Below are 25,478 nucleotides of genomic sequence, written 5' to 3'. Positions count from 1 at the left end.
CAGGCCCTTTGGCCCAACAAGCCCACCGAAAAGTAACCCACCCAGACCCATTTCTCTCTGACTAATGCACCTAACACTATGGGTAATTTAACATGGTCAATTCACCTGACCTGCACATCTTTGGACTGTGGGGGGGAAACCAGAGCACCCGGAGGAAACCCAGGCAGACACGGGGAGAACGTGCAAACTCCACACAGACAGTCACCCGAGGCTGGAATCAAACCTGGGAGGTAGCAGTGCTAACCACTGAGCCTCCATGCAGTTGGATCATAGTTTCACAGCACTGGAGCAGAAACATTTGATTTAATGCACAAAAAGAACTTGCTGACCGCAGCTGAAAATTCCAGGATGAGAAGTGCATTTCCAATTGAAACTACAGCGAGAAAAGCTGACATTTGGCAGAATTTCTATCACATAGCAACTATTCTTATATGCAATTTTATTCACTTCTTTTAGAATTATTTCTTTTTTAAAAAAAGTAATGTAAAATATTATTGCCTGTTGTGTACGGTCACCTGAAAAGAAATGACAGACAAAAATTGCATGGAGTAATTTGAGCAATTTGGTCACTTTTGTGACTATTGTTGAGTTAATAACAGCTTTCGGAAAACTGGTCAATTCAAGTTAACTCTGCTTCCTGCTTTTCGTTCTTCATTGGTTCAAAGACACAACAGTAGTGGTAAAAATCAAAGTCATTACAATATTTGGTGTTTTGATAGGTAAATAATTTCAACCAATTACTAATATTTATCCTATTTTATAAGCTCTAAGTGCAAAATGCTAATAGACAGCATGACAAAATTTCAACTGATACAGATTAGGTATATACGTTCCCTGCTTAGGCGGATGTAAACAATCCATAGCTTTATTCAGCAAAAACACTGCACTAGCATTTATCCCTTAAAAAAATACTAACTACAAATATCTATAAATCGAGGCATGTGGAATCTTACTGTGTGAAAACTGACCAACTGATGAAACAGTTGTTGAACAGGAGAATCCTGAATTTACAGAACTGGAGTCTTCCTTTGCCAATAACACCACTCAAGATTACATATTTAGATATTTTATGGCAAGTCAGGATCTCAATGTAATGTTGCATGGGACAAAACATTATAGGGCTGTGTCAGTTCACAGAACAGTAAATCAAGATAATGTTTATGAAAAGAGACTAGAGATTTAGCAGGCCAAGAGATGATTTAATCAAAGCTTTAAGATATTAAGGGTGACAACTGGAGTTGATGGGGAAAAAACAAGTCAGAATGTTTAGGATTGGGGGCTGTGGGAGGGGGTTGAGGGAGAAAAGACCAGTCCAAAAATTGAAGCTCGACTTATCAAGAACTAAATAATAAAACATTTCTTCACTCAAAGGGTGATATCAATTATCATTTGTTGAAGAGAATTTCTATAGATAAATTATTAATTTTCAAAGAGAGTTTGATAGATTTTTGATCGCCAGATATATGAAGGGATATGGAACATAAGCAGGCAAATGAAGTTGAATTGCAGATTAACCATGATCTCAAGAATGGTGCAATAGGCTTGAGGGATTAAACAGCCTACTCCAATGTTTATATTCCTACTAAAAAAAATTGTATGGAAAAAAGAACTTGCAAGTTCTTGCAATAGAGATCAAAGGAACAACACAAATATACCTCAAATGATACAAAGTCATTTTAGGAGATTTCGTTCTTACAGCGGGGCCGTATTATGAATTTATAATTAGCTTGCATTCCCATGACCACAGAAACTTACTAGAAAAATCACAGTATAGAAGGGATTAAAATTTATCTCTCATCATTATGAAAAACGTATTTCAGTCTTGTTTGAGAACACGGTTTTATAGTCTTCTGCAACATTCATAACTGGTCGACAATCTCAGAAAAGAATGCAATGAATACACAATAAACAGTCATATCCTTTTACTCAGCAGCTTCTATCTTCTGTAACGATATCTTTTAAAATGAAACCATAGTTGAAATATCCCATTGGCAAACTGACATCTAAAACCATGCCGGTGAGAGTACTCCCACTCACGGTTCACAATTTTGAAAGCAATATCTTCATATGGAGGGCCTGCATGGAAGCGTAGAATTGCAAAGTCTTTGTTGTCCACACACGGCTCTAGGAAGTATTGTGGGGTTGCTCTTTTGTCAATAAGGTCTGGATAAAATATGTTGAATTTGTAACCCTGGACAATCTTTGGAGGAGGATTGTCAAAATCATAATGTGTTTGATTGTACTTGTTCCACTCAAAGCCTGTATGAACACGGTTGAAGAAGCGGGGTTTCCTTGGACGATATTTGTCAGCCCAAAGGTAGACTTTACCAGTTAAGGGCATCTCCACACTGAACTGAGCTTCGTCAGTTCCCATTCCCTCCTTGGCTTTGCGTACAAAAGCATCTTCAGCACTCTCACTAGCATCACCTACACAAAACAATAAACCAGACACTGAAAGCAGAAGATAATACAATCTAACAAAGCAAACATTAATTACTTGAATAAACTATAGGTTATAATCACTAAAATAGATAATTTGAAGCACAGATCCCGATTATATAAAATGCCTCAATAATCATGACTTGTAGTACGTTAAAGTGCTGTGAATGGATGCTTAGAAACTAAAGAACAGCTTGCATATATCTTACTCAATCATAATTGTACTTTCCCCTCTTTCTTTTTGTTCAGAATTTGAGGAACACAGTTAGGATACAGAAATAAGAAGCTGCTAGCTAAGTCAGAGAATAGGAAATAAAGTTTGTTAGTGCAATCATTTTAACAAATAAAAAAATTACTGGTTATCACAAATAGGTTGGGAGGGCATCCTTATTGAGATAATGCTGAAAACAGTTTACTTTGCTGAAAACAGACTGTCAGAATGGAATGTCAGAACAAAGGTTGACCTTCAAGAACAGATACACATGAAATGAAATAATCTTTTCATCGAAAACCTTGGCCAAGGAAAGATAACATTTCAGAGGCTCTGGTGTGGAACAATGTGTAATTCGTAAAAACTTAACTGCAAATACTGCATTTCATGAAGATAATTAGAAAAATAGCTACAGTGCAAAGCAACAGTTTATTTTAAAAATTCCAGATTTCAGAAGATTGCTTAGTCAACAGATCATTCACTTACCTGTCACTTGCAATTGCTGCCTTGCCATCATTAATTTTTGCAGATCCTCTTCAGCATCTACTATGTGAGTGTCCATAGGTAATTCATGAGGGCTGAGTAACCTAGGACTGTATTTGCCAGCATCATAATCATCCAAGCTTTGCTGGATTAGATCCTCCTCAGTAAGCACTGCCTCTCCTTCAGCTTCCTGTTCTGCATTCTCATCATCTTCATTTGGTTCTGAAGTGCCTGAGGCAGAAGTGCCCGGTGCTTCCTTGTTTTCACTTGATCTGCAGGATATAGTTAAAAATCAGAATCTCACTCTTTAGAAATGATAGCTGGAGAGCCTCAAAACCATCAAAGTGGAATCACTTTCAAAATATTTCCATCATTAATGGCTGGCTAATTAGGAAAAGAGGAACAGTTTTGCCAAAACATGCATAAACACATTTGATTCTTCTTTTGGATTTATTTTGTTCAATTCAGAGGACATGTTGCCCCAGCTGTTCGTACAACTATTTGCTATTCTACAATTTGGAAGGCTATTTCAAGGATACAAAACACAAAATCAGTTTGGTCTTTGGGCCAATATTAATTATATAAAGAAATCAGCTTTCTTGAGTATAATGTAAGGTTGATATAGCAAATAACAAATTCTGAACATCAGAAATTATGTTTATACCTGGGAATTCTAAACTAAAGTATCTGTATGGATCAAGCAGAGGGCCAGAGGAAAGGGACAAAGTTACAGGGAGGTTAGGCAGACAAGAGGCAAGAAAGCATGAAACTAAAGATTATTCAGCACTAGCACAAAAGTTATGAAAGAAATATAACAGAAGGTAAAAAAAAAAGGATGGAGGGCATTCCAAGAGGAAGGATTTTGTGACTGAAGGCATAGGACTGACAAGATTGCTAATGTTTACTGTGTGAAGCTGCCTTAATAAATTCCAAAATTCAATTGCTGTCTACACCAACAGGCCATAAAATAGGTAGTTAAAACTTCTGGGTCTCCAGAACAGGCACATACAGCACAGAAACTTAAAGAACAAAGATATGTACCTGTCCTTGGGAAATGGAGGCTCTTTATTTGGAATTGCGAAGAATGACTCATTTTCAACTTGTTGATTTTGCTTTAGCACGCAAATATTCTGATGTAATTCATTTCGACCTGTTTCGTCAACTCTAATGAAAACAAAATAATATTCAGATAAACAAACTGTAGAGTACAAAAATACATTCGAGTTTATTTCATTGACATTAGTCATTTTCTGTTACTTCTTATAGATAGATGTAACAAGAATAAAAAAAGAAATTTTTTTCTCCCTAGAGAGGGAGATTCAAATTCAACAATCCCATGACATAAAGCTTTCCCACATTGCACTGCCACTTCTAGATCAGTCAATCTCTGATCGAAGAGGAATAAAATTATTCCACAATAACTAACAGTTCACCATCCTGTGTAAAATTACTATTTGGGTCAAATACTTCACAGCAGTGTAAGGTGCCAAAATATTTAATTGGAAATAATGCCAAAGCAATTCAACTGAAATTAATAATCAGCGTAACCCTATCATTTCATATAATTAGTTATTTTTATGCTTCATATAAAGTAGTATTGGATGCAGAATCAGTACAACTGATAGTAGCTTCAATTTTGCTTTATCATGGAGCTCATTTATAGGATGTTGGCATTGTTAGCTGGGCCATCCCTAGTTGCCCTTGGGACAGTGCCTTGGTGAAATGCCACAGGCCATGTGCATTAGGTATGCCCACAATACTATTATGGAGGGAATTCCAGGATTTCGACACTGCAAATTTACAGCTGATGGTTTTCCATGTATCTGCTGGAAAGCCCATTTATAGATGGTAGTGGTCAGCAAAGATATTTCATCTCCAGTGTCAATAAAGAACAAGGTTTTTTTTAAAAAAGGTCTTTATAGACAATGCTATTGAGTGAATCATCCTGCAGCCACACATTGTTTAGAAACTCCTCCATTTTTTTGAGAACAAGGTTCTCTGTATTACAACTGTTGGATGAGGACAGATTGCTCTGTTCTGAGTACACAAGTAAATGAGAATAAGACAGCATTTATAAAATGTAGCTGTCTCAAGTAAGCCTACTGAGATCAATCACTTGTAACACAGAACATAGTTTCCATAGGTATCTCAAAAACAATTTCCATGAAAGTACAGAATGGAATCAAAGATCTTGATTAACATGAAATCATCCTGTTGCCCTCAACCATCCTGAAAGTTAATAATCAGAATAATAACAAGGCTGTAATCCAGTGGATAGGAGAACATCGAAAACCATGACAATAATAAAACATCACCAGTTCATCAACATCTGAAACTCAAAATGTTTTACTATGATCAAAAACTTTTAACCTGTTCTTTTTCCATTTATCTTTGTGGTCAGTAGAATGCACATTTGACTGCAATGAACATCATGAAAGTTGAATTTACCTGGCTCACTCACATTTAATCTTGTCTCCAACATGTGGCAATACTAACATTTAGTGTGATAGCTTCTAAACAATGATCCTACATTAAGAAATTAGGTTAATTCGAGTTATCAAACAAAAAGTGATTCTAAGTGCTCTTGTTATCTGCAATAACCAGATGGAAGACAGACCTTGAACAGCATGAATACATACTTTTCCTTGGGAGACTCTGATTCTTTCTTTAGAATGGGAAACAAGGGTTCACTTTCCACTCCCTGCTCCTGCTTCAGTTTGTAAAGCTTCTGACGCAACACATCCTGATGCCTTTCACGTAGTCTGACAGAAACATCACAAATACAAAATATGTTACAGTTCATCCAAATAAAGTAACAACATGTCAGAAAAAATAAAAAGGACAAATCTGTGACCATTTAATGTCTCATTAGGATAAAGAATAAAAGAAACAGAAGCAAGACTGCTTGTGACTGCTCGACTGTCGAATAAGATCACAGCTGGGTCTTCGCCTCACTGCTATTTATCTACCCTGCCTTGACATCTTGACGCCCTTAAAATCACACATTTATGGATCTCTGTCTTGAATATCCACAATGCCACAGTATTTGGAGTACAGAATTCCAAAATTCCAAGCCATCTGAATGAAGTATATTATTCTCATCTTGTTAAGTGACCTGATACTTTATCCAGGGATAATGGCATTAGTCCTAAACTTTCCAGCCAAATTCTGTACTGTCAATCCTTGAAGAATCTTACAGGCCGCAATGAGGTCACCTTGCATTCTTCTCAATTTCAGAGTACAGGCCCACTAGACTTAATCTCAATAATAAAACAATGGTCTTATTCCAGGAATCAATTCAAAATTAACTTTTTTTTGCCTCACCTCAGACGCATTCTTTAGATATAGAGACCAAAACTGTTCATGGTATTCCGGACTTGGCCTCACTAAAGCTCTTATATAATTGCAGCAAGACTTTCTCACTCTTACTCAACTCCCTTGCAATAGAAATCATTTACTATTTGTCTTCCTTAATGCTTGCTGTACTTGGATATCAGCAAATATATATTGCCTTTTCAAGTTCATCCAAATCTCTCCAGTCACTACCACTTAATAAATTCACATTATTTGAAAAATATTCTCATTTTCTCTTCCACCTGCCAAAGTCAATTACATCACTTCCCAACATTTCAGGCTTTGCATGGTCTTAAAATTTGGATGCATTAACACTGTTTCCAGGATGATAATGTAAATGATTAAATAGTTGACGTTCCTGAAGTGAGTTTTGCAGCACTCCACTAGTCAACAGCCTGCCAACCTGAAAGTGATTCTTTTGTTCGTTTGCTGTCTTCTGTCCTTTCATCAATTCTCTATCCATACAGTATATTATTCCACTAGCTCACCTTGTGCAACCTTTTGTGCAGCACCTTAACAAATGTTTTCTGAAGATCCAAATGTACTACACCCATTGTTGTGGTTCTATTCGCCGAGCTGGGAATTTGTGTTGCAGACGTTTCGTCCCCTGTTTAGGTGACATCCTCAGTGCTTGGGATCCTCCTGTGAATCGCTCCTGTGATGTTTCCTCCAGCATTTATAGTGGTTTGAATCTGCCGCTTCCGGTTGTCAGTTCCAGCTGTCCGTTGCAGTGGTCGGTATATTGGGTCCAGGTCGATGTGCTAATTGATTGAATCTGTGGATGAATGCCATGCCTCTAGGAATTCCATGGCTGTTCTGTTTGGCTTGTCCTATAATAGTAGTGTTGTCCAAGTCGAATTCATGTTGCTCGTCATCTGCGTGTGTGGCTACTAAGGATAGCTGGTCATGTCGTTTCGTGGCTAGTTGGTAGCTAATTCAACTAGCCATGAAACGACACGAGCAGCTATCCTTAGTAGCCACACACGCAGATGACAAGCAACGTGAATTCGACTGGGACAACACTACTATTATAGGACAAGCCAAACAGAGAACAGCCAGGGAATTCCTAGAGGCATGGCACTCATCCACAGATTCAATCAATTAGCACATCGACCTGGACCCAATATACCGACCACTGCAACGGACAGCTGGAACTGGACAACCGGAAGCGGCAGATTCAAACCACTATAAATGCCGGAGGAAACATCACAGAAGCGCTTCACAGGAGGCTCCCAAGCACTAAGGATGTCACCTAGACAGGGGACGAAACGTCTGCAACACAAATTCCCAGCTCGGCGAACAGAACCACAACAATGAGCACCCGAGCTACAAATCTTCTCACAAACTTTGAGTACTACACCCACTAGTTCCCTGTTATACACTGATAGTTACATTCTCAAACCTGAAACAGATTTATCAAACATTCTTTCACTTTTGTAAAACCACTTCTATTTGGTATAATCAAGTTATAGAATTCTAAGTGCATGTTACCATGTATTAATAATGGATTCCTGTATTTTTCTAATGAGTAATGTCAGATTAATTGGTCTGTAGTTCCTTGTTCTTTCCTTTTTTCTTAAATAGCAGCATATTTGCCACTTTCCAATGTTTGGACAATTCCAGAATTTGGAAATCATAATCACTGCATTATATGTGCACCATATAAATTTACAACTTAAAGAACTGAATGAGACAAAAATTATTCGTGACATGGAAGATAAATACAACTAAAGGCTATTTGTATACCTTCACTTTGTGTAGGCTATATACTGAGATATGATGCACTGAATAGCCTGTTGCAGTTTCTGTAAAGGATGGCTAGTGGACAAAAAGCTTGCTGATTGCCTTTGGACAAAGTTCATATATGAGGAGTGACAACTTGGGCAATCCATAGCTCATGTAAAAGGGCTCCATTGCTTATGTGTTTGTAACATTCACACATATACATACTAATATGTATCATCCAATGCCAACAGTACTCCAGAATGTGTAGAGTTCTACCAAGCAGTACCTTTGGAACCATAGAAAAGCAGACCTGAATGAGTCAAAAGTTTCATACCGATTAACCAACAGCCTCTCTGAAAAGCATGGTTGCACAGCAATCCATAATACACTGCAAAGCCCCACTGCATTCAACAAAAAATAAATGCCACTAATTATGAATCCTTTTTTAGTGCCCTCTGTCCCTTGTGCTCAGTCCTACCTGGCTCTGGCCATATATGCCTTGAGTTGTTGCAATAAAGATTCCCAATAGCCAATGTCCAGATTTGAACCACCAGTTTTGATCTTTGCCTCAATGTTCAGGTACAACGCTTGAAGCTGGTTGTAAGTTTTTCCTTTAAATACTGACTGGACATCAGTGCTCACTGAAGTATTAATTCCTTCTCTTCTCTCTCCTTGACAAGAATTTAAAGAAAAACAGTGAATTAGAAACAGCATTCTTTAATCATTTAGCACTGAACAAAATTCTAGAGGAAGGAACATATCTACTATTGCCACTAAAATTTTTACACAAGCACTGCTATCATCTAGTAGAACGTTCACACCCAGAAGCCATGCATGATATATCAAACCTAATGCTTTTGTTACTGTACTATTATTTGTTTTCTATTCTGTGCTGAAGGTATATCTCCATCACAGCTGCAAGAGTCGATTTGAGGACTCAATTAACCATTTACTTTCAATAGCCACCTGAGCAGTGTAGTAGATACAGAGGAAGCAATTGCATAAAACCAAGATGGTTTTCATATGCTATCACATCTTACAAAGCTTACGAACCACATTTAACAAAATGCGTGTGTTGTATAATGATCAACGAAGATAAATGGACATTTTAAGTCAGAGCTTCTCCAAAGTGGGGGTCAAGACCTCAAATAGTTTGTAAGGTTTGAGACAGCAGACCACTATGGAATTTTGACAGAGTTATATCAGCTGAAACCCTGCAGTCTCAGTTCTCAGTCAATGATCACATTAATTTTCAAGTTTCAAAATGGGGTCACACTGGTATAAAGTATGGGATGCAATGTTTTAAACAATGAACAGAATGCAGCAGCTCAAAACTTAAATATTTTGCTTATCAATTCATCTAAGTAACAGAAGTGTTCGAAGTAATCAGCAGTATGGACAGAGTAGAATTGGTATTGTAGAAGCGTCAAGGACCAAAGGACTCAGATTGTAGGTGAATGGCAAATGAACTAACATGACACGAGGAAGATATTTATTTTAATAGCCTAAACCTTAATCTAGAATTTTGCAAAGAGTTAAAAGTACAATTTTTGTCCAGAGATCATGAGCAGCCCATTCTGAGTCAGGTTACACTTTAAGGTCAATTACCTGCAACCAACTGTATTACATTCTGGACATCGCTAAGCCTTAAAAGCCTATTCATAATCATAGAATCATACAGCATGGAAACAGACCCTTCAGTCCAACTCGTCCCTGCTGACCAGACATCACAATCTGTCCTAGTCCCATTTGCCAGCATTTGGCTCATATACTTCTAAACCCTGCTTATTCATATACCCATCCAGATATCTTATAACTGTAATTGTACCTGGCTCCACCTCTTCCTTTGGCAGCTCATTCCATACATGCACCACCTTCTGTGTGAAAAAGTTACTCACAGGTCCTTTTAAAACCTTTGCCCTCCTACCTTAAACCTATGCCCTCTAGTTTTGGACTCCCCACCCTAGGGGAAAAAAAAGCTTGGCTATTCACCCTTTCCATGCCCTTCATAATGCTCTACAAGTTCATTCCCTCCGCTTTTGATACTCTAGGAAAAAAAACCCAGTCTATTCAACCTCTCCCCATAACTGAAATCCTCTAACACCAACAACATTCTTGTAAATCTTTTCTGAACACTCAAGTTTAATAACATCTTTCCTATAGAAAGGAAACCAGAATATACAGTATTCTAAAAGTGGTCTCACTAATGTCCCATACAACCACACCATAACATCCCAACTCCTATAAGCAGTGTTCTGACGATGAAGGCAAGTGCGCCAAACACCTTCACCACCCTCTCTACCTGTGACTCCAGTTTCAAGGAACTCAGTACCTGTATTCTTAGGTCCCACTTTTCGGTAGCTCTCCCCAGGACCTTACCATTAAACATATAAGTTCCATCCTGATTTGGTCTACCAAAATGCAATACCTCATTTATCTAAATTAAACTCTATCTGCCACTCCTTGGACCTCTGATCAAGGTCCCATTATACTTCACTATCCACTTCACTACCTATTTTGGTGACATCTGCATACTTACTAACCATACCCCCTGTATTTGGATGTGGATCTTATATGACAAAAAGTAGTGGACCCAGCACCAATCCCTGTGGCACACTGGCCTCCAGTCTGAAAGGCAACCCTCTATCTCCCACCTTCAAGTCAATTTTGTATCCAATTGCCTAGATCCCTTTGGATTCCATGCGAACTAACCTTCCTAACCATTCTACAATGTTGGTCAGTCTTGGGGGCCATGGAAGTCAGAACAGAGAGATAAATCTTGAGATTGTCTGGAACAAGACCTATATTGATTTGATCAAGTATTAAAAGTTGATTAAAAAGCTGAAAAATACAGATCCTGTATATTATGGAAGCTTGTATGGTGCTATCATAACTATTAATTAGAAGGAGGGGCAAAAACATGGGAAGACAGAGCGAGAGAGAGCAAAAATGGAATACTGAACTCAATAAAGCCATGCGAAACAACAGCATGCGTTCTGGGGTGTTCTCCTTAAGAACATTAGTACACTTGGGATGACTGGGTCCAAAGAACTCCATTCTTGGAATACAACTACAACATGATTAACATGTCGACATGATTACAAAAATACATTTCCCAACAGTCCCTTCAAAGAAAACAAAAATGAATCTGGGTTTTCAACAACAAAATCCTTCACAGTGAACATTAAATTATATTGGAGACCTTTATTCAGTTTGTTTGGTTCTCTCTAGCCCTCAAGCCTTATACTTTATCCTTACATTGCTTTTCACTGTTTCATACAGGTTCATTCCCCTTGTAACCATGTTGCGTAGCTCTAAGCTGCTGCACATATGAGTCTATTTGAGTCTAATTGGAAAGCACTCCCACAAAGAAAAATAAAACATGCTGGCATTAGCAGTATTTCTCGGTCACTGACAGGCCTTGCTACAAGTGGTTTCTCATACTAAGCTTGACCTCCTTAACCATTGCTTGGTGTTCAGATCACAACCTGCTCCACCAGGAGTATTAGTTTAACATTCTGGTTCAAATACTTTTTCTTTTTCAGTTCCAAACATTTAGGAGTTGCTGCACTGTTTCTCTGCATGCTAATGGACAATGAACGTATCAGGAACTTCAGAAAATGAAATGAGTATAGGCTGGTTCAGGGAGGCAGACTGAACTCAGAACTTGCACTAGGAACCTAGGCGCGATACAGATCGGAAAACGCAAACAGAGAGACTGGAAGGCTGGGACTTCATACACATTAAAAGAGTTCACAACACAAATATGCAAATTAAACCTGGGAAGTAACAGTTTTAAATACAAAGTATGCTTAGTCTGAAAGGGTGCAGGGAGGAAATAATTAATAGGTTCAAAAATAATTGTAAAGCTTTCTAAAGCAGCAATGCATAGACAAGAAATACAAAACTACCTGGATGTCTCACAGCACAAATTAGGTTTGGAAATGGACAAATACAAACACAGTAACCAATCATTACAACCAACACACTGTTCAACATAGAAATGACAGGCTTTTCTTTCTGAAAACAGAGTTTCATTTGGCAGAGAAAAAAAAACACTTTTTATTATTATTACAGGAAATGTTTTAACAGTATTCCTGTACTGCACAGAAATTCCTCATCAGACATGACCAGATCAGTGATCACTCCAGATGATATAATTTTCCCTGGATCACTCCTAATTATTTAATTATTCAATTAACATACTACAGACCAGTCTGTTACAGGTGTCAACCGGTTAATTTTAAAACTAGATATCATGCTGTTGGATAAAGTTTTCAGCCAAGGAAGGCATTTTCTTTTCCCCATTTGGATCCCAAATTGATTGGTGGGACTTTGAGTAAACAAAATAGCTCATCAAATATTGTTCTAATTTTAGTTTTCTGAAAATGGTTGTTTTGGTGACTTTTGAAAAGTGGTTAAGGTCTTTTTCATTCAAAAACTTTAACATAGTACATAAATTGGAGGTAAAGTATTTATAAAATGTAACACAAGTAAATCATATGATCAAATAATTAAAACTCATTAAGAATGGCAGTTCTGATGATGTGTCAAGTCTGCAGCATGTGGGAAGTCCGGTATGTCAACATGACCCAGGGCAAACAGGTCTGCAATAGGAGTCTGAAGTTCAAGCAGGTTCAGCTTAGACTTTATGAGGTAGTAGCTGAAGAACAGACACCATGATGCATAACAGGAGGGAGGAAACTTAATCATATTCTTTGTATCACACTGCCTAGGTCATCAGATTTAGTCAGTAGTCAGAGACAGGAGGATGTTACTGAGAGTAAGGCAGATGAGGGGAGCGAAAGAGCAAAAGTGTCAGCCCAATAGGTCTGAAGTCCCCCCAGCCTCTTTCAGCTGGCAGAAAACAAAGTGAATGCACAATTGGTCTTGCAGGGCCTCAACGTTTTACAATTTATATAAATGACTTAGATTGGTTATCACCAAGATTGGTATAAAGAAGTTGCAGATGGACATAGAAATGTTGAGTGGGGGACATGGATCTGGCAAATGGAGTATAATATGGGGAAATGTGAAGTTGTTTACTTTGGTAGGAAAAATAAAAAAAAGAGGCAGTGTATTACTTAAAATGGAGACCCACATGGAATTCTGAGGTGCAGAAGGATGTAGGTGCTCAAGTCACAACAGGTTAATATGCAGGTATAGCATGTAATCAAGAAATCCTTTATTATGAGAAGAATTGAACACACAAGTAAGGAAGAATATAATGGGAATTGGCAATGCCACATCTTGAATATTGCGTGCAGTTTTAGTCTCCTTATGTAAGGAAGGATGTAACTGTGTTGGAAGTGTTTCAGAGAAGGTTTACTAGACTGGTATATAGAATGAAGGATTGCGTTATGAGAATACATTGGCAGGCTGGTTGGTTTTCAAAACAAATTTAGAAGAGTGAGAGGTGACTTGATTGAAGTATACAAAATCATGAATGGCCTTGACAAGGTGGATGTGGATCAGATTGGGACACTACTTTAAAATTATTTGTGTTTTATTGCCCTTTCAGAACCGAGGACCTCTTTTTCTTCCAGTGGTTGTGTAACATTTGAACAATGTCTCAGAAATGGGCAAAGGCAGCATCAGCAACTATCTTGAAAAGAGAGGTGGATAATCTGGTTAGGTAGGCGAAATCAAGGGTTAATCGTGGGTCGATGGGAATATGATACTCTAAACAAAAACAGATCACTCATGATCATACTGAACGGTGGAGCAGGCTCAAGAGGCCAAATGGTCTATTTCGACTCCAATTTTTGTATGAAATCTACATTATAGCAAAAATTAAATAATTTGAGACTGGGAAGTGACCAAGGCATATTTATTCGCACACAAAGTTTTAGCTTTGCAAATTTGTAACATAACTTGTTCATAAGAATCAGCTTAAATAAATTCAAACTGGCCACTTTCTTTCTATTTACCTGGTCCTTTTCCAGAAGCTTCAAGTTTTTTCAGGTTACTTATTTCATCCTCAGTAATAGTAGTCATATCTCTCCAAAAGTCAGCATTCTTTCCTTGCTCTAACTCCATATAGACCTTAGAGAAAAGATAAAAATCGGTCAGTCTCACAAGGATCTTCAACTTGGCATGTAGTTAGACCATGCATAATGTTAATGTTTGTATTTCTAAATCATGTCACAGTCTAATTACTGAAATGTTTCCCTTTGAAGTTTATCTACACAAAGAGTGTTCAAAATATTATTAACACAGTCTAATTAATATTTGCACAGCAACTCAATCCAAAGGGATACACACCCACCAGTAATGTGTGAACACTGGCAGTGAATGCTAAAACAGCTAACCACTGCACACCTCATGACCAAACAGAAATCTGCCATCATTAATTTTTCACACACATCCACTTCCAACTGAATTAATTCCATAGAAATAAACAGATCTTTTTCACTGTGGAAGATGGCGACTTGTGGCATATAACAGGAATCAGTGCTAGGGCCCCAGGTATTCATAACATACATCAACAATTTCGCTGAGAGAATCAACATAATACTTCCAAGTTTGTTGATGACGCAAAACCAAGAAACTTGAGAGAGGTGAACGGGAAGAAACTTCAAAGTAATTGAGTTGAACAAGTGGGCAAATACTTGGCAAATGCATCATCATGTGGTTAAGTATGAAGTTATTCACTTTCGTATTATTTAAATCGTGATAGAATCACAGATGTACAGAATGGAAAGAGACCCTTCGGTCCAACTTCTCGATGCTCACCAGATATCCCAACCCAATCTAGTCCCACCTGCCACCACCCGGCTCATATCCCTCCAAACCCTTCCTATTCACATACCCATCCAGATGCCTTTTAAATGCTGCAATTGTACTCGCCTTCACCAAATCCTCTGGCAGTTCACTCCATACATTATCACACACAGGGTGGTACAAGTTGCCCCTTAGGTCTCTATTATATCTTTCCCCTCTCACCCTAAACCTATGCCCTCTAGTTCTGGACTCCCCCACCCCAGGGAAGAGACTCTGTCTATTTATCCTATCCATGCCCCTCATGATTTTATAAACCTCAATAAGGTCACCCCTCAGCCTCTGACACTCAAGGGAAAACACCCCCAGCTTATTCAACCTCTCCCTATCGCTCAATCCTCCAATCCTGGCAACATCCTTGTAAATATTTTCTGAACCCTTTCAGGTTTCACAACATCTTTCCGATAGGAAGGAGACCAGAGCTGCACGCAATATTCCAACAGTGGTCTAACCAATGTCCTGTACAGCCGCAACATGACCTCCCAACTCCTGTACTCCAATACTCTGACCAATAAAGGAAAGCATACCAAATGTCTTCTTCACTATCCTATCTACCTGCGACTCCACTTTCAAGGAGCTATGAACCTGCACTCCAAGGTCTCTTTGTTCAGCAACACTCCCTCGGACCTTACTATTAAGTGTATAAGTCCAGCTAAGGTTTGCTTTCCAAAAATGCAGCACCTCACATTTATCTGAATTAAACTCCATCTGCCACTTCTCAGCCCATTGGCCCATTTGATCAAGATCCCATTGTAACCTTGTTGAACGCAATATTGAAGTTCTTATAGATTACATGTACTGCTCTGCCCTCATCAATTCTCTTTGTTACTTCTTCAAAAGATTCAATCAAGTTTGTGAGACATGATTCCCCACACACAAAGCCATGCTGACTATGCCTAATCAGTCCTTGCCTTTCCAAATACATGTGCATCCTGTCCTCAGGATTCCCTCCAACAACTTGCCCACCACCGACGTCAGGCTCACTGGTCTATAGTTCCTGGTCTTGTTCTTACCACGTTAGCCAACCTCCAATATTCTGGCCTCTACAATATTCCTTTTGCTTCAGAGAACTTCATCATAATTACCTGACAGCGGTCCCTTGTCATTATCATCGGCAGTCCCTCACAGGCAGTATTTGTATAGACCGATGTAACTACCGCAGGCTCTGTTAGACTTGAGGCAGTGGTGATCATGGGAAACGGTGGGTGGGGCATTGGTATGGCAGTGTGTTCCTTTTACTGTTTTCGCCTGCCTTCCAATTATTTCCCCAATGGCAAGTCTTGAAGTGCTCAATGCCTTCCCAGATGCTGCTCCTCCACTGTGGACGATCTTGGGCCAGCGACTCCCAAGTGTCTGTGGGAATTGGAGCTACACTTAGTCAGTGAGGCCTTGAGGGTATCACTAAAGCACTTCCTCTGTTCACATGGGGCTCACTTATTATTTCGAAGCTGGGAGTGGAGCATCTGCTTGGGGAATCTCATGTTAGTCCTATAGACAACGTGCCCAGCCCATCGTAGTGAACAGAAGGTGGTCAGTGCCTTGATGTTAAGGATGTTGGCCTCACCAACGACACTGATATTGGTGCATCTTTCTTTCCTGGGATTTGCAGGATCTTGCATAGGTAACATTGCTGGTACTGGTCCAGCACCTGGAGGTGCCCGCTGTAGACAGTCCATGTCTTAGAGCCATATAGGAGAGCAGGAACCACCACAGCTCTGTAAACTATGATCTTGGTGTCAGATCTGACGCTGTTATTCTCGAACATCCTTTTCTTCAGACAGTCGAAGGCTGTGTTAGCACACTGGAGGCAATGCTGGACCTCTTCTTTAATAGCTACTTTGGTCAACAGGACACTTCCGAGGTATTGGAAGTAGTCAATGTTCTCTAAAGCCTTCCCATGGACCTTTTGTGAAGATGGGTGGGAAATGCACATTTATTAACTCAGGTGTCCATGTTTCCACAAAAAAAACTTCCTCTTTTCAGTCCCCACCAGGTTTCACAATTCCTTTGCTTTTCATAGGTTTATAAAAGATTTTGATTCTCTTTTATCTGAAAGATAGCTCTAAAAAATTATCCTATCTTTGCTGTGGATTCCAACGTGGATCATAACTTCTGGCTATGCTCGGTATTATTTAAAATAAAACTGTCCAAGGATGTTTTCACATCTCTGGAGTGGGTAGGCCTTGAAGCCAGGCCTCCTGGTTCAGAGGAAGTGACACTAACACTACACCATAAGAATCCTCTTTCCAACTATTCTACTTCTTCGTGCAAAATATCATGCATCTGTTCAGAGATACATTTTACCCTTGCACCAAACAGGAAACACACCATTCACAACTGTGATCATAGAAGCTTTGAATCTCCTACAGAGAAAGAACTCCTCCATCTTCATGTGATCCCTGGGCAGCTGAATCACTTAACATGCCATGATTTGCTTATTCTTAAAAAAAAGTAGTCTTCCTCTCTTTCCATGTTTTGGACCCTTCTCAGAGTGACAGCGTAATAGGAAGTTTAATTTTTAACAACTGAAAATATTCAACCTGTGCAAGATAAATCACTGGGGAGGACAAGAGGGATCTGAAACAGCTATAACATAAAGCCACAACATTCCAAGGCAGTTTTGTTATACTTGTAAACTTTCAGTCATTGCTGCCTCACTCTTTCAGAATTCTTTCCGTCCATGTCTTCAAACGTCTGGTAGCAAACCTTGAGCTATTCATAAATTTAATTTCCCACAAAATTCTTAAGTTTGTAAAGTGTTTTGAGCAATTTACACATTTTGTGAAAATTTAACTTTAGTGCAACTGTGACATCTAGTGGCGTATCTCAATACAGTTTAAAAGTTCTGGGGATCAATTATTTAACACAAATCTGAAACACCCTCTCAGACAAATCTTGACAGTGCAAGTTGGTTGAAAGACAAGCCAATTAAATGCTTTTATCTTGATTACTTATCAGTGCTGGAGCTGATCAGCTCTTAGACTGAAGAGGACCAATAAATGTCATCTCCCAACATCAGGACTACACTAGTGGACTCTCAATATTGAGACAACTACACTTTACAAGAAATACTGATGCATGTTATTTTAAACTGTTTCAGATCTGCTCCTATTTTGTTAAAATTATTCAGTACCATCTCAACATTTGAACATTTCTCCCAAGCAACAAAATTTCAAACAAAGTGGAGCAGGCTCCAAGGTTTTACAAAGTTGTTATTGTATGCAGTTCTCTACTATTACTACAGTATGATAGTTGCAGTTAGAAGTAGCTGTGAGAAACTTTCTATACTTCTAGTATTTGGAATGAGGAGTGTGCTGGAATACTTTCCAATGTCAAAACTAGCATTCTGATAAGAAAAATAGCAAGATTTTTAAAAAGATTCTCAGGGAATGCATATGTCATTGGCTATGCCGTCATGTATTAACGATCCATAGTTGCCTTGAGAAGGTGGCGAATCACCTGCAGTTTGATATACTTGAGCAAACTAAATAAGAACCTTCGTGGGAACAACACTACCTGCAAAGTTCCCCTCCAAGCTAGTGACCAACCTGACTTGGAAGTATATCACTGTTCCTTCATTATTGCTGGGTCAAAATTCTGGAATGCCCTCCCCAAGGGCACTGCTCAGCCTACAGCACACATGACTGCAGTGGTTCAAGTTCGCAGCTGGCCACCACCTTCTCAAGGACAACTAAGAATGGACAATAACTGCTGGCCAGCCAGTGACACCCACGTTCTACAAGTGAATAAAAAAAAGAATAATCAGTGACAGGATATCAAGACATCACCAAAGAAGAGGGCATGAACTGGGACATACCCTGATATCCTCAAGAAGATCTTCCAAGTCTGATGCAGTCAGCCCATTTAGAAATGTATACGGTTCATGCATTTCTACAGCTAGATCATCATCCTCTGCACTGATGTATTTTGCAAGAAGGTCAATTGGCTTGGCTCTGCCTCCTAAAATGCGGATCTTTGATCTAAAACAGAAGAACAAATTGACAGCTACCTTCTCACTAACATAAATAAATCAACATGAAGTATGCTATTACTCAGATATATTTTTATTTTATATTGTACACTGTATAAAAGGTGGATAGAAGTATTAGATGAAATAAACTAATAGATTGCAGGAATGAAGCATAACATTACACAAACAAACTTCTACTTTCCAAGCTCCAGAGGAACCCATTCAGATCTGCATAACAAGACCAAATTAACACTTGCATGCTATACAGCATAAACGTTTAAATTAATTTTGACTTTCAGTTGATCATCTTTACTATTATCCATGGTGACTGGTTTTAAAGTGTATACCTTATCTCACCCAACTTTCAAAATGTTCATTAAAAACCTTTAGGAAAGGAAATCTGCTGCCTTTACCTGATCTGACCTAGTGATTCTGGATTCTTGATGTGATTGACATTTAACTGCCCTTTGGACAATAAATACTGTCCCAGTCAATGAAATCCACAAATAAATCTTTGTGAAAAGTGGCGTATGGCTCATGCACACATGCCTCCAGAAAAGTTCACATGGCTGCTAAAGGGTGCATTGTACTTGTTTATTTTATTTTTATTTTCTAAAGGACAATCATAGTCACCTGCCACTTCTTTACAAGGGTCGAACACCTCAACTAAAAGAAAGGCATTTAGAATGCTGGAAATGTGAAATAAAAACAGAAAATACTGGAAACACTGAACAGTTCTGGCAGCGTTTTTGAAGATAGAAGCAGAGAGTTAGCACTTCAAGTCAACCTTCCATCAGAATTCAATTCTGGCGAAAGGCCACTGACCTGAAAAGTTTGTCTCATATTTCTCTCCTCGGCAAATGCTGCCCTTCTTGCTGAGCATTTTCAGCACCTTCTGTTTTTGTTGAATTCTTTAGTGGAGAAAGAGATTCAGCAGCAGATCAAACAGTAAACTTATCAGAATTGATTATTAAAATAAACAAGCCAAACAAAAATAAAAATCCCACTTAGGTTTAATTTTGAATAGTTCAGCAAATTTGTTATAGTATTTTAAAAACAAACATACATAACATATAAATGTTTGGAGTTCCTTAAGTATTATTTCTAAAAATGTACTAAAACTCACCAGGAACATTGTCACTTCACTTTCTGTCTAGAAATACAGATGATAATGCCCGTACTGAACAAATGATATTCTAATAGAGGTAGAACTACATTTTTTCAATGTAAAGAATATGGAATAGCTTGTTTCAATGCACTCTGCCAAAAATAAAACTTGTTTTGTTTACCTCAGTTTAGCTTGCTGTAAATGGAAATAATCCTCTTGTTCTGCCCAGGTCTTAAAATGCTCTGCTTCCTTCTCGCGTTGTAACATCTCCAATTCCTGTTCCCGTAGGCACTTTTCCCGCTCTCGTTCCAGACGTAGCTGTTTTACCTACAGCCATAATAGAATGTGTAAGAACTCTTTACCAAAAAGCACACTGGCCAAATAAAACAGTTTAGCACAACCAAAAGCATGTAAAATTAATGATCCAAATTATGGTTCATAAATTAGCTCTTTTCTTTAATTCACATATGAAAGGTTTATCGAATGTGTATTATTCATTTACAGGACAAGGATTTATCGGTTTTATGTTTACATTAGAAGTGTAAATTTGTTCCATAAATCGGTTATGTGTTTCTATTTATTCTTTACTCTCACTGAAACTGTTTCTACAAAATTGATATTAGTTTGTCAACAAGTTTAATTTTGTTGATAAAATGCTAACAATTTTTAAATGTAAAAAAATGTTGACAAGCTTGAAATCCGTCAAAATAGTACTGACAAAACAAGGTTTTTTTCAATACACTCATGCTTTTCTGATCTTGAATTGATATATGAAATTGGAAAGATGATGAATCACCTTCACTTTCTACTCTATAACTCACCCTCATGTTTGCAGACAAAAATTTACTCCAAACCAAATTCTAATCAGTTGTTCCAATAACCAATTTCCAACATTTACCAACTGCGCAGAGAGTTTGGATTTCTTTCAATGCAACTTATGGCTAACTAAGAAGAAATTTCTCCACGTACCTTCTGTCGATGACGATTAAATAACCTTCTAATATTATCTTAAACCAACAGAAGCAAATAAAAGAAATATGCAGCAAAATAGAATCAATAAAATGTGTTACATATTTATGGAATCTCAGAAAAGCTGCAGTGCAGAAGGGAGCCATTTTGGGCCATGGTGACTGCACTGGCTCTCCAAATGATTAAAACTTCATACCATTCTCCTGCTCTCATTTGCTGTATTCACAGAATCCCAGAAGATACTTGACAAAGCGCCACACAACTAACTTGAGGAAAATTATAAATTATGGAATAAAAGGGTTACGAATAATGCGGATATAAAGCTGACTGAACAATAAGAAACAGAGATTAATGGTCCATAGATATTATTCGTGGAGTAAGGCTGGTGGTGGAGTTCCCAAGGGGTTGGTATTGAGATCTTTGCTTTTTCTGCAATATATTAATTGTGATGTGCAGGGGACAATTTTAAAATTTGCAAATGACTAAACTAAGACGAAGAATAATATTAAACACAAAAGACTTCAGAGCAATCACTTTATGGAAAATGTTGTTTAGAATGAGGTGAGTCAATTTCTAACAAGTGACATTCGCATTTCAGGTAACACCATTAATTGAATTTTATTTTAAGAAAAACACTACAGACTATATTTAATTAATTACTCTTCTTAATAAAAACATCCCATGAACTTTAACTTCCAAACAAACAGTCAGTTACAACTAACCAGTATGAAAAAATGGCTGAGAAATGTATTTAACTCCTGTATGCAAAACACAAGGTGTGATTGCAATGGAAGATTGTGGAACATTGAGATATTAAACCGATACCTTTTGCAATTCCAAGCGATTGTCTTCTTGAATTTGCTTGTTTCTCTCCTTTAAATCTTTCTCAGCTAGGTGACTAATTCCTTTCTTTTCCAGAGCCTATAATGAAAGAAATGAAAAGTTTGTTTTAAGCAGTAACATTTATTGAACCACAATCTATTCTGAACATAGAGAAAAATCTATAAAATCAAACGTATGAACTCGAAGCAGGAATGGGCAATTCAGTCGTTCAAGCCTGCTCTGCTACTTGATACAATCATGGCTGATCGCAACCTGAACTCCACTTTCCTGTTTGCTTTCCATAACCCTTCCATCCGTTACTGCTTAAAAATCCATCCAACTCCTCAAACTTTACTCAAAATCCCTTTATCCACTACATTGCGGGGCTCATGATTCTTTGAAAGAAGTAATTTCGCATCTCCATTTTAAATCTGCTACTCCTTATTCTAAAATTCTGACTTCTTGTTCTAGATTGCCTGTCAAGGAAAAATCTTCTCAATCAACTTTGTCAACCCCCTTTAGCATTTTATATACCTCAATCAGAGGAGACTTCAGTCAATTAGATCTCAAAGGAAGCATTATCTTTGATGAAAACTCCTTTAGATCTGTTACAATGCAATGTTATCGAGGGACTGCTTCTGGTACACTGGTAGTGTCTCTCCCTCTGAAACAGAAGACATGGGTTCAAGTGCCACCTGCTCCAGAGGTGTGTCATAACGTCACTGACCAGGATGATTAGAAAATATCTACAATGTTATCTATTAGAATTTTAAAAAGACAACTGCTATTCCTGCAATGATTTGCAAATATAGAAAAATACAACTTTAATGAACAGAATGTGTTAGCACGTTTCACAGGAGCATAACCTGACGAAGCACTGACCCACAAAGAGATATTAGGACAGGAGACCAAAATCTTAGTTGTAGATTGCTATCTTTTTAAGTCATTTCTTACGAAGTACAGAGATTTAAGGATGGAATTCTACCCTTAGGAACTAGATAGCTGAAGGCACAACCACAAATGGAAAACTGAAGGAATTCATTATGTTCACAAGGCCAGAGTTCCAAGAGTGCAAGATCTTAAAACATTTTATAGATGATTTTGGGTAGTTAGGAAGGTTCAATGCCAATTCAATCACAAGGTTGGGAATTTCAGTACAAGTTATTTCCTACAGTGCAACCTTAAACAACACTAAGAATGCTTCATTGGATGAAAAGCATTTTCTAGCAGCTGAATAATAAATTCAAGTTCCTTCATACCAAGGGCAGAGTCTAGCTGCGAAGGCAAGGCTCTCCTCAGCTGGCTAGAGAGCTGGTAATAGGGCCGAAAATAAGGCTCAAGATGCACCCCCAGAGAGAGCTGCTGCCCAGAGGTTGGCAATGCCACAGAGTTGGTTATGTCTGCTGATAGGACAACAATCAGGACAAAGATATCAAGTTTGTGTGCATGTGTACATGTTAACTTTCAATGACAATCCCCACTCCATGTCCAATCTCTTGACAAACACTGAATGCTTCTGATCAAGGGACCTTTCACAAGCCTCAGTTTAATAAACTGCCGAAATTGGTTAACTTGTTAGTTACATTGCATAGTCAAAAGCCCTCATGCAGCTTAGTTACTCCTAGGGGCAGGGTACTGCATCCTATAGATGATCCTCAATGGGTCACTTGAGGGCTTCAAATGGAGGCAGGGCAGAAAAGTCGACGTTCCCATCCCAAATTTAATTCTAGTGGAGACAGGAAAGCCTCCTCCAGCCCCCTACGTCAGTGACCTTCCAGCCTCCAAACTTATGCTCCTCCTCTGGGAGCATAAGATACGTCCCATGAATCTTGAGCATTATTATGATGATGAGCAGGACAGCTTTAAGATTAGTGTCAACCCTGAACGAAGGGCGGCTAGAGTTCAGAACCTGACATTCAGCAGCAAATGTGTGCGGGACAATTAACGGTAACCTTATGCCAGATAAAGGTGCCCAGCAGGTTGTTGTCTCCGAATGGATTGTCCGCGTTCGTGTAGCCCATGTACTCCTCGCTCCAGCCCATCTTCTCCCTCTTCTTCCTTTCTTTAGCCTCTTTCCTAGCCAGGCGGCGGGCCCGCTTCTCCTCCGGGGTCTCGATGGCCTTGGCCAGTTCTCGCTGTTGCTTCTTCTCGGCTTTCTGCCTCAGCTTCTCCTGGAGGCTCAGCAAGCGGCTTACACTGCTCGGGCTGCCGGAGGGGGATGGGGATGGGGATGGGGATAGGGAGGAGGAGGAGGAGGAGGAGGAGGCGGTGGCGGCGGCAGGACGGGGAGAAAGCGGCGGCGAACGGGACCGGCTCCTGGAGCGGGCGGGGGACGAGCGCGGTTTTAACCGTCTGGGAGACGGGCTCCGGTTCCGGCTGCGGTTCCTCCTGCATCTCCCGTCCCGGGAAGCTGACCGGGAGCGGCGCCGCTTCTCCTTCCTCTTGTAGTGGCAGTGGCTGCGACTCCGACTCCGGTCCCGGCTCCGGCTCCGCTTGGAACTCATCGCTTTCCAACCGTCAACACCTCAATAAGGGTCCTGTCTCACCCGCGGGCGCAGCTCCGACTACAATCCGCCTGACCCACTCCATCAATCGCTTCACTCATCGTCAAAGAGAAACAACATCCAGTGTTTCTTTCGCGGTAACAAAGCACGAAATAAAACAAATACTTTACGGCGAATTGTCACGGGATTAAAAAAAAACGAATCAAGTCCCTGTAGTAATTGTTGAGGTCCTTTTTCTGGTTCCGGTCGCATACTAAATGCGTCACGCACCTGCCGGAAGTCAGTCAGTGTCTGTGTTTGAAGCTGTGGATTGGGTAGAGTGGACTTCTGAGCCAAGAAGGCATGGATTTGGGATACATCCACTCTAGAGCTGTATAATAATAATATATAAATGTAAATAATAAAGGATTTGAAGTTATCTCTAACTTTCTTTAGAGTAACCATATAATGAATTAGTTTCAGAACTATAAAGCTGTGAATAAATTTGGTTGTAAATGTTTTTATTTGTTCTGAGTTGATAACTTTATCACAGTACAGGTATTGATCCAACCTTTTTTTTTAAAGAAGAAATCCTGGAGGACAGGCAGGAAAATTAACTTCACAATTAAGTCAGCCTTGATCTTGTTGAATGGTGAAGCAGGTTTGAGGGCCCAATTACTTACACTGTTCCTATTTCTGGTGTGATATACAGAAAATTTAAGCCAAAACTACACCATTACCCTCCCAATCTAACCTGATTACTCTCCCAACCAACCCACTGATCTGATTACAATTCACCCTGCACAACCCAAACTCACCTTCCCATCTCATCCAGCAATTCCCCCATCTACTAACCCAGCCAGCCCCCTACCCAAGTACCCACTTCATTCACTTACCCATTCAGTCATCTATTCAAAAACATCAAAATATACTTTTAAATGCAAGTGTTTATTAAGTCAACATCTGTTTTTCTTTGAGGCAATAACATGCACAATAGCTCCACTTGATACATTTCTTTGTACATAAGAATCACATGGTGCAATTAGTCTGTAAGGTACCTTGTACTGGTATAGTGAAAGAAAGTCATCCATTTTTATAAAGTCATGAGTAATGTACTACACTGGTTTATAATTC

General features: G+C 38.9%; 1 protein-coding gene across 1 annotated transcript; it reads right to left on the bottom strand.

The window, feature by feature from the left end:
* Positions 1–181: 181 nt before the first annotated feature.
* cactin lies at positions 182–24,602 on the bottom strand. Its single transcript, XM_043721173.1, has 10 exons — positions 23,814–24,602; positions 21,865–21,960; positions 20,252–20,397; positions 18,810–18,972; positions 14,143–14,257; positions 8,691–8,883; positions 5,773–5,895; positions 4,175–4,297; positions 3,137–3,405; positions 182–2,427 (listed from the first exon to the last, which is right to left on the bottom strand). Exons 1-10 carry the CDS (start codon positions 24,363–24,365, stop codon positions 1,937–1,939), a joined length of 2,271 nt encoding a protein of 756 aa, XP_043577108.1. The 5' UTR covers positions 24,366–24,602; the 3' UTR covers positions 182–1,936.
* Between the last annotated feature and the right edge of the window lie 876 nt (positions 24,603–25,478).

This window comes from Chiloscyllium plagiosum, chromosome 31, assembly GCF_004010195.1.
Source record: "Chiloscyllium plagiosum isolate BGI_BamShark_2017 chromosome 31, ASM401019v2, whole genome shotgun sequence".
Classification (NCBI taxonomy): domain Eukaryota; kingdom Metazoa; phylum Chordata; class Chondrichthyes; order Orectolobiformes; family Hemiscylliidae; genus Chiloscyllium; species Chiloscyllium plagiosum.
This window is presented reverse-complemented; position numbering and strand designations above follow the sequence as displayed.